This window comes from Apteryx rowi, unplaced genomic scaffold (assembly GCF_003343035.1).
Source record: "Apteryx rowi isolate R43461 unplaced genomic scaffold, aptRow1 scaffold_6, whole genome shotgun sequence".
Classification (NCBI taxonomy): Eukaryota; Metazoa; Chordata; class Aves; order Apterygiformes; family Apterygidae; genus Apteryx; species Apteryx rowi.
In genome coordinates, this window is record NW_020450871.1 from 3,129,156 (window position 1) to 3,144,377 (window position 15,222).

General features: G+C 36.7%; 1 protein-coding gene across 1 annotated transcript in view; it reads right to left on the reverse strand.

Moving 5' to 3' along the window:
• The window catches only part of SDK1 (sidekick cell adhesion molecule 1), a 432,311-nt gene that overhangs the window by 276,974 nt on the left and 140,115 nt on the right, over positions 1-15,222 (reverse strand). Inside the window, exon 5 of the mRNA XM_026083057.1 lies at positions 12,052-12,199. Coding sequence (XP_025938842.1) covers positions 12,052-12,199 — 148 coding nt within the window. The remainder of the gene's footprint in view (positions 1-12,051; positions 12,200-15,222) is intronic.

The following is a 15,222-nucleotide window of genomic DNA, read 5'->3' on the forward strand; positions in this document are numbered from 1 at the left end:
TAATTTTTCTACTGATGAAAAAATTTTGCTTAAATAATTAAAAACATGGGGAATGATGTTCAGGTTCTTTATTCCTCCAGTATTGCCTATATATGTTTCATGAGAGGAAGCAATGGGTATTTTACACATTAGGTTTTCTACTTCATGCTTGGTATTTTTTTTTTATCCCATTTGTAGAATTGTTTCCTGAATAAGAGTGGCTTGTCAAAGAGACAAGAGGATGACAACTGAAATTCTACCCTTATGAATCTTGATTAGCGTAGCTCATCACCACAAACCTTTTTTATTCGGTGAAATTAACACTGACAGCTATGGATTAAAAGCTATCAGGCATTAAAATATTAAACAATCATTTCTCTTTTTTTCTCTGAAATGAGAAGATTTTGCAAACTACCTGTTTTTTATTAAATTATCTGTGAAGCATTAGCTTATTTCTTGTACTGGAATTCTAAATCATCAACATACAATAAGGGCCTATTTACAAGGTCTCTTCAAGGTATTTTCACTTCTGCTATTAAAAGGTTTCTTAAAAATAAATTAATTTACTCTTTAGATAATGCTGTTGAAACTACAGCTGGATCCAGTTTATACTGGATCTAGCACCCAGTAAAATGGTTGCACAAGAGTGTCTGTTCACACTCTCTCGTGTAGTCTTAGCCATTACTTACTACGTATCTGTCATTTTCCTCACTGCAGCACTTCTCTAATTCCATGTACATGTGTAGAAGTAGCTCTTTGAAAATATAACTTGATTTGTTTATAGTCACTATAGATATTAATAACTTACTAACAAACAAAGCCAATGCAAAGATGTGAGGTTATATATTTAGTTTTGAAAGTGGCTATTGTGGTTAAGCATTGCAGCAGCAAATTACATTATCTCAGATCAGTTCCTAAGAAAGTGCTGACTGCATACAGAAGCAAGAGCTGAGACTTTTCTAGGCACTTCCACTAACCTCTGCACATTTTGGATTTGGCATTGAAACAAGTTTATGACGAGAGATACCATCACACGCACAAACACTAGAAAGACTTGCAACAGAATTAACACCGGCATATTTTTATGGTGGGATCATCCAACAAAGCAAGGAGCTGTGTCTCTTTACTAAGCACAGTTAATTTTTCTAAGCCTTGACCAAGAAAGATCCAGTGTATTGGCAGCTGAGAAATGGGGCTAGGGAATGTTTTTGCTAACTTCTGCATCAGCCTTATGAGATGGTTCATGTTAGTGGAAACTCTGTAGAGATAATCTGCAAGCCTGGGGAAATCAGGATTTCTCCTCTTGTACCTCAGCACTGGACGGAGCAGCTAACAATTTCCTCTCTCCTTCTATTTAACAAGACAAAACATTATCAATTTTTTCCCAGCAYACTTATTACTACATATGATCTATTTTTCCCAAAAACACCTCCTTGTGAGCCTACTTCCAGCTGCGATGGCAAGACTTGTATTAGGAAGATGGGAGAAGATGATAGGGTTGTTTGTTTCGTATAAGGTCTTGTAATAGAACAGCTTTTCAAGAGATCTGAAATTTCTCTTAAACGACTCTGCCTCACTTCTCAACCAACATAATGACAAGCAATAAAAGAGCTATGGTTTTCATTCCAAAACAAGTCAGAAAAAAAGAAAAATAAAATGCTGAGTAGATACGCATGTTAATACTCCATACAATTAATTGCCCAATTTTTCCTCTTTGATACTCAAATACTCAATACAAATTTGCAGCAAAATGGCATATTTTAATAGGACTTTAGAGAGCAGGATCTCCGGGTTAGGGTTACCAAGGGACAGTACTACACCTGACACCTTTATGTGGGACCTTCTACCTATCTTTTGCCTCCTCAAGACAGGACATTTTTTCATTCTCTTCTATCATAGTCCTAGTTAAGTAATAGTATCAATTCTTGCTACGGACATGTTCAGTACTGACTTCAGCTACTGGAAATCATTGACATTTTACCTCTTCTTGATCATAAAATTTCAGCTAAAGTTGTGGAAGATATAAATAAAAATAAATTAAAATGAAACATACCTAAGATTTTGAAAGTGTATTAAGAGCTTGTTGCTGCAAAAGCTGTTGGGAAAAAAGAAAATGCAGCTGTCTAACAGCAGCCATTGAAATTTGTAAGTACCCCAATAAACTCTGCTTCTTGTAGCTGCTAAGGCCTGTTTCAGTTCCCATGGAAACAGATGATGGATTGCCAAAAATGAGATTTGACGTTTTAAAATAATCAGTGATTTGAACTAGTGATTATTATAAAAGTATTGCACTCTTCTCCCAGTGAACAAGTATTATTACCCTGGGAGAGAGAACAAGAACACATGGCAGCTGGCAAACAGCAACAAAGTTGTTAAAATTCTTGCAAATGGTATTGGTTGCTTAATGACAACAGCAAATGCAGTTTCTTGAGAAATCGTTGCGCAAAATCTAGCAAAACTATTGTTTATAAAGTGAAGAGCCTTTGAGGTTTTGGAGAAAATATACAAAATGTTGTACAGATCTTATATTCTAATGCCTTCAAGCGCATGTCACAAACAAGGTCTCCCTCATACCTCTTCTTTGGAATTCAAGTAGCCAGGAATATACATGCTAGAAATTGCCAGAATTTGCCTACACTGAGCCTATAACCTAAGGCCTTTCTGTTCTTGCTTTTTAGGGGATGCTATGCCTTTTTGTCAATCACACGTTAGGTTCCAGTCCTGCAAATAGGCCACTACAAACACCAAAACCAAAACTGGGCAATGCCCTGTTTTCCAGAGGGGGGTGTATCTGGGAGGGGACAGTGGCATTATGAAGGACTAAGGTGGGGCTTGGATTGAGAGGGTCAGTAAGATTTTGGGTGAAGAAATTAGAGAAGTGAGGCAGCTCAAGGAGCTGTGCGTGRGGGCTTCCCTGATCTTTTGACTTTTGCTCCTATGGGATTATAGCATTTTCTCTGTCATGTGAGTGAAAGATGAAGACCACTGCTCCCAGATCATGATGTTCCCAAAACTCCCTTATCCCCCCCCTCCCTCTCCTGGKGTCTGGGACCAATTTCCCCAGGTCATGCCATCTCCTGGGTTCCTCTCTCCTCCTTTTCTTTCCTCCATCAGGGTTGGACAACACACAACCCATCTCTCTCCCAGTACCCACAGACTTCACACATGCACCTGCGTTGACCCAGCTATAGCTTTCTGCCAGCCTGTGCTGACAGCATACATCAGTTGGACAGAAGGGGAGGAGAGGCACGGACTTCCTCCAGCATTTTCCTTTCTTATCTTTTCCCCTTGCCACTGCTACGATGAAAATTTGGCTGATGATCTATGCTTCTCTTTTCCTGCCCTAGTAGCAAGAGTTTAGAGCTGAAGGCAAAAAGAATGAAGTTGAGTAAGCAACTAATGACTGTGGTCACGCCAATAAACAGATCCTTGTTTGTCTATATCTATAATTGGTCCTGACATTAAAATGCAAACCAACTGATTTATATGATGAATATACATACATACATATATATATACACATACATACATACATATATATATATATCAAAACAAATGGTAGGGCTAACATGCAGCAGTCAAATAGATTTTACATGAATATTTGCAGACTTTGACTGTTTTCCCTTAATTTTAATTGCAAGATGCCTTTACCAGAGTTAAAAATCATGCTTCTCATACAGATCAAATAGACCCAAGAAACCTCAGACAGGGCATTTACAATCCATTTAAATTCATTTGGAATCCGTTAGATGAAGGCCAGACACAAAACAACTAAAGATTCCACTCACAGCTAAGGATCAGAGATAAGCCATAGGCAGGCTGCCAGTTTCTTCCTTTCTCTACAGCATTAATTAATGTAAGGTCTGCTTCACATTTGCTTCCATGTATCAACTTCTTTAAATGCAAGCTGAATACCGTTAACAAAGTAGACTTGACGCAAATCAACCACAAAAGCCACAACGCATCCCCAGTGTGCTAAGTTATGGTTGTTTTTCTGAATAAAACAAAAGTTTTCGATATGAAAATAAATCTCCCAAAACAATTGGCTCTTAAAATTATTCAATGTAAATCATTATTATAAAATCAGAAACTTATGTGTCTTAACACCTTTGTATATCATAAAGGAATCCACTAGAATCAGGAGGAAAGACAGGATTTGTCTGCTTCTGCATCGAAAGAAAATTAATAACCCTTCATAATATGCAGCCTGAAGTCCTCACAAATGCCTTTACTTCAGTCAGTTTTGATGACTAAAAGCCAATTAGTAAACATAAGACATTATGTGCCATAATATTTGATAAGTCACAAATGTTTTGCATCTATTCCTATAAAAATATAGCTATGTGAAGGTCATAGGAGATAATTTGCTCATAGGGATCTGGAAACTTGCCACTTTTTAAGCACAAAGCAAGAGTTTTATTTTGCTTATTTGCTCTTTAGTGATTAACACTTATAAACACATTCTTATCTTGGTAACATATAAAAATAAAATAGCTTGTAGAAATAGCGGTTCAAAGATGGACAGAAAAATGTTTTCAAAAAACAAAAACCACTCACCCATCCACACTACTTGTTAAGAAACTGATGATAAGGATATTGATGATTTGGCCCTAATATCATAAATAGTTCTGGAAATACAGCAGATCCAAGAAGCAAGTTGCAAATCACAATGACAGTGAGTCTTCATATCTACCCACCTCTAGACTGGACATAATTTTTAGAAAAATATTGTAAATCCCCTTTCAGAGAGCAAAGCTATTAATACTTTTCTTGTAGTTCTTACTTTCTCAAAGTACATCAGTCCCCAGAAAGCAACAAGCTCATAAATCAACTTCCTAGTGACAGCAGTGATAACTAAATCATAGCTAAGCCAAAAGGTTTCTTTCTAGCGACACTCCCATCCCTTCCCCTTTGTTTTACAAATTCTAAATCTATGATTAATGAGCATGGTGACATAAAAATGATTTTGTTTTTCAAACGTGATCATCTTAAAAAACAATATCTAGTAGCCAGATTTTCTCTTAGACAGTGATCTTTAAAGTTTTATTGATATTTACAGCAGTGGAAAATTGTACTGAGAGATACCATGAACAGTTGAGGCCCATTGTAAGACAATATTAGTTCCAAGTACCCCCTCTTTTTCCCTCAAGAAATACAGATTTTATAGTGCTAGTAGAATAGCAGTAACTTCACTAGATTTATAAAAAAAAAAACTATTAAAAAAATATGTTTTGGTACCCACATTTGTAAAGAAACAGATTGGTCAAATCCCAAAATGAGACTCGTATGCCATCAAAGCGCATCTCTTGGAAAGGATCCACTGCCAAATAAACCTTGCTAGAAGGCAGGCTCTTTGGCAGTGATCTAGCTCTACCATCCCACTGCCACCCTGCGATGGGCTGTGTCCCTCCCGCACACCCCTCATCTCAGCACACGCATGGTCCCCAAACGCGACCCAGTCTACCTCTCCCTGCGCATACTTGACATAGGAGGTTGCACCCTGGGAGTTAAGGTCTGAATAAATTTGAGATATGTATTTAAAACCATTGGTGAACAAATTCTGAGCAGCGAGAAAAGCAGTGAGCTTGAATCTTGACAAGTCAAACAGCTTTAGAAAATAATCCTGGGATTTGTTTGCTCGGAGGTGTTAATGTTTTCCTCTGCTGAACACAGCAGACGTAGCAGTACTCACAAGAGCCCACTGACAGTATCCGGGACGCCTCAAACTGAGGACTTGAGCAGATGATGGGAGATCTCCCGGCAGTTTTTCRTACACATATGGGCCTCGAGGATAGCAGTAAAATGCCATGTAAGATGTTTCCTAGTGCTGCCTGTTCCTTGAAATTGAAGTTATTCAGTGCCGAAGTTTAGTTAAACACATACTTGGGTACTAATGCATCTCAGGTTAAGGAAATAATTTAATTCGACAAAATTTTCTTCGTTCTCAGGTATTGAAAAGTTGATTTTAAAATTAATGTGATGCCTTGTACAAGGTCATATATCCACAGGTACTGACAGATAAAAACAGCATACAATTTTCTTGTCATCTCTCTTACTGATGAGAGGTGCCATTCCAGTTCATAGTGTTAGCAGATGTAAGAGCTCTGCAAACCTTTTTCCTTTAAGGTATTGCTCAGCTAACACACTGCAGACTTGACAGTCTCTGAATTTATTGTTCACTAATGCTAATCATCACAATTTTAATTAAAGTATTATCCAGTATGTGTGAAAAGTAATTATGTGCAACTAACATAAGTTGTATGACAGGACAGTGGTTGCAGAGAAATGCGTTGTTGGCACTGGAACCRTTCATAAAAAAATGATGCGGTGTTTGTTTTGAAGTGAAAAATGTACACATGGAGCATAAAGTGAGCTGTTACCACCAAGGCAAAACCTAATTTAATACTAATACCAACCTCTAATCTAACATATTATTTCTGTATCTTTTAAATTTTCTTATCTTTTAAAGCATACTCAGTTGTAGCTACTGTTAGTGATATTGTCAGTAATATATTTACAATTTTACCTTAACATAGTTAAGGTAAAACTTCACCTTAAGTGGTTAGTAAATCTGCACCAGCTTTGCTTATCATGTCGTGGATGTCCAAAACCACAGCAAGTCCTATGCAAGAGTTGCTTGGGCCTAACATATTTTCATTTCACAATTTGCCAGCACATTCAGTCTCTGTAAGCGATACTAATGACCACCTTCATTCATATGTATAATGAAAAGCTATTAAAAAAATAGATATTAAACTCATGTATACCTAAAGGCAATGCAATTCATCGTCATCTGTCTGCCAGGATGAAGCACATTTGGTTCATTTACAGTTAACTGAGTGACAAAATTCCACCTAGCTTTAAGGGCCACTATGCCAACAGTGTCTTTAGATGACAAAAAAAGAACTTTCTGTGCTGTGTCAGGCAGAACTCCATCAGCAAAAAGAAACGTGAACTAAGAATCAGTTAATGCCTCTAGTGAACCAATTATCAACACAAAAGCTGCAGAAAATCCTAAAGGATAAATTTACATCAAATAGAAGCCACATTGAGGACATAAGTTTGACTGGTTTTACTTCTGGAAACAGTGTTGGTTTAAACAGCCACTGCTGCTTACTCCCTCCTCCTTGCTGCCCTTTCAGTTATTTGGAGCCATTTAGTGAACCGGAATAGCACAGCAACAATGACACTGCAACCAGCAGAAACGCTCATCCAAGTGCAGCTTATTAGAAAAAATAAAGATTTCATGTATGAATTGGCTTGGAAGTTGGCTCGGAAACATCATCATCAAGCAGTTCCCACAATTCTGAGTACACATAACCTACTGCAAAATAAAATAGGCCCTAAAACTGCACGCTTCACTTTCTACTCGAGGGACACAAAAACGCCTCAATGTAACACTGAATACCGTCTACCTTAAAAATGCAAAATGGGTGATCATTTGTGAAAATTAAGTACAACTGTTGATTTCTGGGCAGTATTATCAAGTTATAACGCTATCACTAAAATTGCTGAATTACAAATGCCTCAGTGTAAATGTACACCAGCCTCTGCAGAAGGGTCTTCTTCATCAGCCCTCGATGCAACAAACAGTCAATAAATCTCACTGCTGAGCTATCAAGACAGAAAGAAGTTACCACAAATCTAGGTACATCAGTTTTAGTGCACGAGTCTAGAAGAAAAAGTATTTTTAAATGTAGAAAGTTATTGAAGACGTAAAAATGTCTTTACAATATACGTTTTTTTCTTAAAAAAGAAACGAACGATAAATGGATTGACTCCGAATGTGAGTTTTTTCAGTGAAAAAGTCCTTCACTTAGAAAAAGGTAAAAAATTCTATTAGAGTACTAAGGATTTAATTCCTTGCTATCACAAATACAAGGCAATTTTAGACCTTGATGGTGCTACTGTCCTTTGTGYGTCTCCAAGGCAGTGTACCTGCCTCATGCAGAGAGAAAGTCAAATGCTCGCTGCTTTTAAGTCTGATGAAGTACAGCCAGGCAAGGCAAGCTGAAGACTTGACATCTCAGGGTAGCAATCTCTTCTGGTACAGTTACCTTTAGAGAGGCTATTGTTTTCTGTAAGATGTGAGGGAAAACAGGTGGAATTACCCCATCAGTCAATTCACTGGATTACAGCGCAGTTCTTATTTCACATTACTCTGCTAGTACATTTGGAAAACATTCTTATGTGTAGGTGTTAGGCAAAGTCTTTTCCAAAACTCCTTGAGAAATGTTCTTTGAATATAATAATAAAGAAAAATCCCAAATCCTAATTCCTCTCTTTATTTTCTTTTGCTGTTGTTGATGACCTCTTGCTCTTCTCTCCCAGATTCTCTACTTCACGCCTTTCTAGCATGTACATAGCTTCCTTCTGATGATCTACAAACATCCCTTTAAATGATCAAATTGAGACTTTGGTGAAAGAAAAAGCACAAAAGCCAAAATGAATATATATACTCACTGCACTAATGGGGAGGGGAGAAGTTTAGGTCTTAAATTTTTAAATACACACCATCATGCCATAATAGCTCTGCTGCAGGTGTGTTAGCTGCCCTAGGTCAGAAATTGTATCAATAACCCCATGAGCATATGCAGGCCATTTGGTTCACTTGCATGTACTACAGAGGGATTTGTTGACATCTTCACATCAGCCCACTCTTTTAGGAGAAACTTACCATGAAAAGCTTATAAAAATAACAATCGTCATTCTAATTTATATCTGGCAGCTTTAAACAAAATTTAAGGCATCAACACAGCTAAAACAGAAATTAATACATAGTTATTCACTGCAAAGTTGAATAAACCTTTCCACCATGAGTCACACTGCCAGTTAAGTTAAACAGAATATGCACTGTTTGAAAAAAATAATAATTACCATTATCTTAAAAGGAAACTTCCTCCTACAAAATATCACAGCTGTGTACACTCACATGGTAGGAATACCATTTTGACTTTTCCCTTAAGCTACTCACTGAATCAAAACGTTTTTCCCCTAGCCTAAAAAGTTGACACTCTTCAGCCTAACAACCAGTAAGAGAAAGAGGAAATTGGTCCATTACATATGGTCACCAGAATTCAAGAATATCTCCTAGAACCGTCCAGCATGCGAAGGTGTATAGTTAAGATTAGAAAAGGCCAAGAACAAATAATAGTCTTGTGTCATATTTGTAAAGCATCTTCAAAAAAATATATACAGTGATGCCAGAATTTGTTGACAATTCAGTAATGTATCTTTTGTTCTCTAGCTCCCTAGAAACATGCCACTGCTGGAATGCTGAATAGCTTTGAAATAAACACTGGCAGAACTTCCCCCCCCTCCAATGTCAGCATGCATTAAAAGAAAGATATCAGCATTTACTCCTTTGAGACTGCTAGGTAAATCCTTCTGGCCACTTAAATGCCACTCCTTAAAACAGCTTAAAGCATTCATTTCATCAAAACTGCTACTTCCTTTTGATCTTTCAAATTTCTCAAATAACAACTCAGCACTCATACGTATCTCAGTTTCCCCACCAGAGACATGACTTCATTCGAAGGGTGACAGTAGCCCTGTACTCCAGTCATCAGGATCATTAACACCTCTCCCTCGTGTTAACGCAGTATAAAAAGTTGGGTGCAGTGCTGAGTATCTGTATGTTAAGGTTCTTCCATGAATAAGAGTTCATGTGACCAACTATTTGAGGGAATTGTTTTCTTAAAAGTTGCCACAGATAAAAAACGCGTCAGTACCAACTTCGTTTGTATTCAACAGGAATCGATGAAAAATTGTGTACCATAACCACCTCTACTGTCCTCGTTTTTAGCGCTGTTTATCTCCTCGCTCTGCATACAATGCAGTGATGTCACTCTTGGGGACCATTACTACAGCTGACTGAGCAGCTGATTGATTTGGCTAAATCATTGTAAGCTTGTTTAAGAGGATTAAAAAAGCTTTATATTGATTTAGCAATACAAGGTACTTTTAATCAGTTTAAAGAGCATCCATACAAGGTGGTTGCCTCAATCTAACTGGATCAGTAGCTAAACTGATCATTCAAATTGATACACCTTTGTGTGTACAGAAAACATCACTTGAAATGCACAGCCTGCTCTCCAGAGGAGCAACACAGTTCCCGTGAGAAAGATATTTTTCATTTCTAACAGTTTTATGCCTTAATGTACATCCTCTCTGGGTCTCAGGTTTCATGTACTTTTAGGGCTGCCATATTTACTTCCACAATTTTACAGACAGCAATATGTGAGTTAGTGCTGTATGGTTTTTCTAATAGCTTGAGGAAGCAGTAGACCTCCTGCACATAGATTGCACAGATGACTGGTACGTGCAACATAAATCTGTCATTTCCTGAACTACATATATCAAACTTACAAGGAGGTTCAAAATTTCAGCACATATACTTCTACTGCAAAAGTGTTCAGATCTTCCTACACAGCCCAGACAAATGTAAAAGTCCTCAAAAATTCCTTTCGGACAAAACAGCAGAGCAGAGAAATAAAAATACATGTGGGAAATGTTAGATATATTCGACCCTACTGTAGAACAAAATTTTGTCATTTCCTCACTTGTAAACAGTGCCATAGTGCTACAAATTAGAGATAATTTTGCCCTAACAATCCCAAGAGGGGAGGAGTAAGAGTAAGAGTTTAGATTATCAAATACACTTTACATATATCTCTATTTGCAATTTTCCTAGACTGTAAGGGGACCCACACAGAACTCATTTCCAGATATTGCAAGCAGGCCCTTGCCTACATCACTCTGTTGCCCACCTATAGTTCCCAAGCAGCTGTCTGATACCGGGATAACAAGGCTTCTTCACCACCTGCAATTTTTTTGATTTGTGTGTTCCCAGCAGTGGCAAAATAAAATTTGTATCATGTCATGATTGAAGGAAGTAGATTCTTAATGGTTAATAACTCAGGATTTGTCTCATAGCTCTCTAGGAGATCACCCAAAAAAACATTGTTTTATCTTCCAGCTTGTTTTCCATCAAATTACTATTAAACTATTCATAAATTATTACACAGTTGCTTCACATTCTTGCAATACTAATTTTAGCAATTTCAAAGAGCTTAGAGAAGATACTAGCTTTTGTGTTTAAGAAATGCACGAGAGGCAGTAAAATATACAGTACAGATTAATAAAATTAAAATCCAAGAAGTTTTCTCTTTCTAATATAAACTCTAAGGATTCAGCAACCCTTCTGGAACTTAGCAACATCTCATTACCATCAGCTGCTAGCATCTCTATCCCTTTGAATACGTGAAAATATAATGCACAGAATTAAAAAAAAAAAAAAGCCGCCTAAATTCTTAGCATTTCAACAGTTTTCTAATAAAAAAAATAGCTTCTAGTAAAAAATTAGTTTAGATTTTTTTAAAATGCTACAGCTAACCCCTACCATCTCTAAATAAAATTATGAAGGTAAAAAACACAGGCTGGCCTTATAACCATCTCAGGAAAGGATAAATGAGCACACCTTGAGATAATGCTTGACTAATCACAGTGCAAGAACTCTGCCATTAGTGGCTGAACTGCTAATTAGACAAAGAGAGATAAAACTGTCATTGTACACCAAAAAGATAAGGGGGGAGAAAAGCAATATTTACAATTTTACTGTGAGGAAAGTAGTATTAGCATAACTCCATGTAAAAATTCAGCCTTATATGTTAAAAAACAACAACAACAACAAAAACACTCAGTACTCATTAAGTTAGTCCATTCAAGTAAATATAATTGAGAGATGAGTATTCACTTTTCCAAAATATGCCATGAAAATGAAGAGAGTGAAGAGAGGGCAGACATTCTGCATATTCATTCCCTTATGCTGCACCAGGAACATTAAAATCACATGAATTATTTTGTCAAACTGCTTAGGAAGTTCAGAGCTGGTTTTAAAATAGACATTTATCTCAAACTTAGTATGAGCTATGCTACTCTATTCTCTTTAAACCTTAATTAGTGTACTTAAAATGTAAGTTGTGTTATCAAATGTAATTAATCATATTTCAGAGTGGGTTTTTTCTTTCTTTCTTTTTTTTTTTTTTTTTTTTTAACTTTACATCAACTTACATTCTGCTGCTTGGTATAATCTTGTGCCCATCTCTAAACCATGTCACTTGTGGTCTCGGGTAGCTGAATAAGTGCAGCAAGTTTAGAACTGCAGCTTGTCCTTCAGTCACTGTTTTTCTCTGGTTTGCGTCCATAAAATTTCCCATATCTGCAAAGAAAAATTATACTAAGCATCATGGAAGTACTTGTATCTCTCCCTCTTTCTTCTCAGGGGTCAGAGAAAGAAATAACTGTGCTTTACAATAGTCATTAGCATTACTATAATTAGGCAATATGACACAACAGATCATGAAACAGTGCTGATTAACACAGATTCGGGTGAGCAATAAGGCATAAGGCAGAGTCAAGTGCTGCTAGTGCACATGAGAAGTACATCAATCAGCAACACTGCACGGTCTAAATGTTCTTTTGCAATAGCTGAGTCTGTTTTTAACTGAAAGTGACATTTTGATAGAGTTTTTTTTAAATATATCCTTGTACCATATAAAAGAGCTTATTGTGTGATACAAAGGAATGCAAATGGTATATATCATTTTATTAATTTCTTATCACGACATTTTTCCTTCTATCCATAGTTACATGCATAGACAAAGCAGCTGCATCACTTATAGTCCAACCAATGTACAGTCCGATCTATGTGAGCAGCTCAGAAAGGCCAAATGGATATTAAAATAACAAGGCTACAGTTATGCTGGTAGCTATTAGTTCTTTTACGATGTAAATAGTGCACCTGTATCTTTGACATTTACAAAGGCATCTCTAGTATTAAACAGCAGCTTTTAATAAGGATTTTAATGGAAGGAAGAAACCTCTACAATGGCAGAACATCTGCCTCTGAAGAAGTTGTCATTTCACAGACAAGTTCACGCATCTATGGAGTCTTTGTTAAAAATTCAGTAAATGCTTTTCTCTTGTTTTTCTTCTGCCTTTTGTATCTTATTTCTATCCATTAAAATAAACAGGGCTGTAGGCTCCTACTTATTCAATCTCTAAAGAACTTGTATGCATTTTAATTTGCTTTAAACTGAGAAGCTGACACACAGAGATATCTTCTGGTTTCCTCCATTGAATTCCCATTTTTTTAGGACCATAGGGTTCTTTACAAGTTCTCTGGAGCAGAAAGGRATGCAAGGGAGACAGAATCATACAAGACTACTATCAGGTCTGTGGATGGAAGATGAGAAGAGACAGAACAAGAGCAGGAATTAAAAACACATGGTATTTTAAAGAGGCTTTAATCATCTTTGTGATTTTCAGGTTATTTATTCAGACATAATCAGCACTGTACTTCCTTTGTGGCTCCATATTTCTCACAACTGTAATCAGATCATCTACTTGAAAAGAAGTTTCAAACCGTGTAGGTGGATCTAATTAACTTCACTGTCATATGATTATTCTAGTCTTCACAATCCACGAATTTTTAGGCCCATTCTGTAATTAAGATTTACTCAGCAGTTTTCTTATAAATATCTGTTCCCATTCAGTTAAGTAATACATTAGCATGAACATTTTTAAAATCATTTAACAAGTTTGCTGCTGCTTCAGAGATCTAGGACATGGAAAATACCTCAGATCTTTCTCAATGCACATTATACTTGTGACTTTTGAATTTTCACTACATATCTTACGTTTGTTAAAGTTTATTGGGAAGCATTTTCTATCCAGTGGCACATAAAGTTCATTTCCTGTGAACACTTCTAAGTTAAGCACCTAATGTATAGTTCCCTGTAACTCTTAAGGACTGGACAAGACGACCTAAATGCTTTGAATTCTGTTTTCCGGTATTTTTTTTTAAGAATAATACAAAAGTAGATGATGATAAAATATGAGGTATTTCATTATACCCATATAGCTTAAAAACAATTAATTTAGATCAAAACATGTTAAAATACAGAAAATAATCACAGTAGCAATAGTTACCCTGGACAGAGGAGGACACTTAAAACTTGTAGGACATTTTAACCTGTGGGAATACAGTACAGGTCTGAACGCCCAGTTTCTCTATAGGAACCATATAGGTCACTATAAGACCAAGACCAAGGATCTGTCATCTCATAAGATCTTCTTTACTTTGTCTCAACATCTTTATCAGTGAAAATAAATGAAAAAAATTTTTTTCTTAATTCAGACAGAGAAGTCTTAACAGACAGTTATTTAGCCTTGTTCAGCAATGCAGAAGTACCAACTAAACAGAAAAAAATTAAAAAACAAAGAAAAGGAAAAAAGATTATACTTCTTTCTCTCCCAAGAACAACCAAACACACAAAAGAAAAACCCTGAAGAAACAAAGCACTTTACTGCAAATCTTTCCCTCATTCGGAAGGGGAAAAGGCTCTCTCTTCAGGAGACAAACTTCTCAGCAGTGGTAGCAAGGTAAAGTATTCCTGTGCCTCCCTCTTACGATGGTTCCCACAAGGACTTTCTCAAAAATTGTGCCCTCCACCATGCCAATCCAACTGCACGTATAGCGGCGTAGGGAATCATACTCGGGGAAACAAACGGTTTTTACAAACTGCACAAATTAACAGTTGCTTTGCAAAAAATGTTGGATGAGCTTCTCTGGGACCTGGTATAATTCACTAAAACAGAAGAAAAGTTTTCAGAAGAATATTTGTAATGGTCTGAGGCACATCAGAGCAGGCACCGGCTCAGCAGGAGGAGCACCCAGCCGGGCAGGATGGCTGGGGAAGGCAGGGCAGCTAGAGCAGCAAGGCCCCTTCTTGGCAGCAGTGCATTTTTAGATTGGCTCCCAGCATCCTTAAAACAGTATCACTGAGAGATCAAACATTTAGTTACTGAAATAGTCATATAATTTACTATAATATAGGAAGCTGGTGAACATGAGATCAAAACCTTTATAGTATCTGTAACTGTTTCTATTTTAAAGCACAGAAAATTCCAAGTAACTTCCCTCATGACACAGTTATTAGTTTTCATCTGTTCCTTGGAATTGGTTTTCTAGTAAATAATTCAATTTATCACCTAAATTCCACATATGAAGTGACATTTGCTGCTACTGGTTTTACAGATACTGACCCTGAGGAAGAGCAATCTGATCCATGTATCATTGCTAACACGTAATATACAAATCTCTCTCTTTTTGTTAATGTATTTACTTCAAAGAAAGAATAAAGTCTTATTTTCTGATGATTTCCAAGTTATTTGGATTAT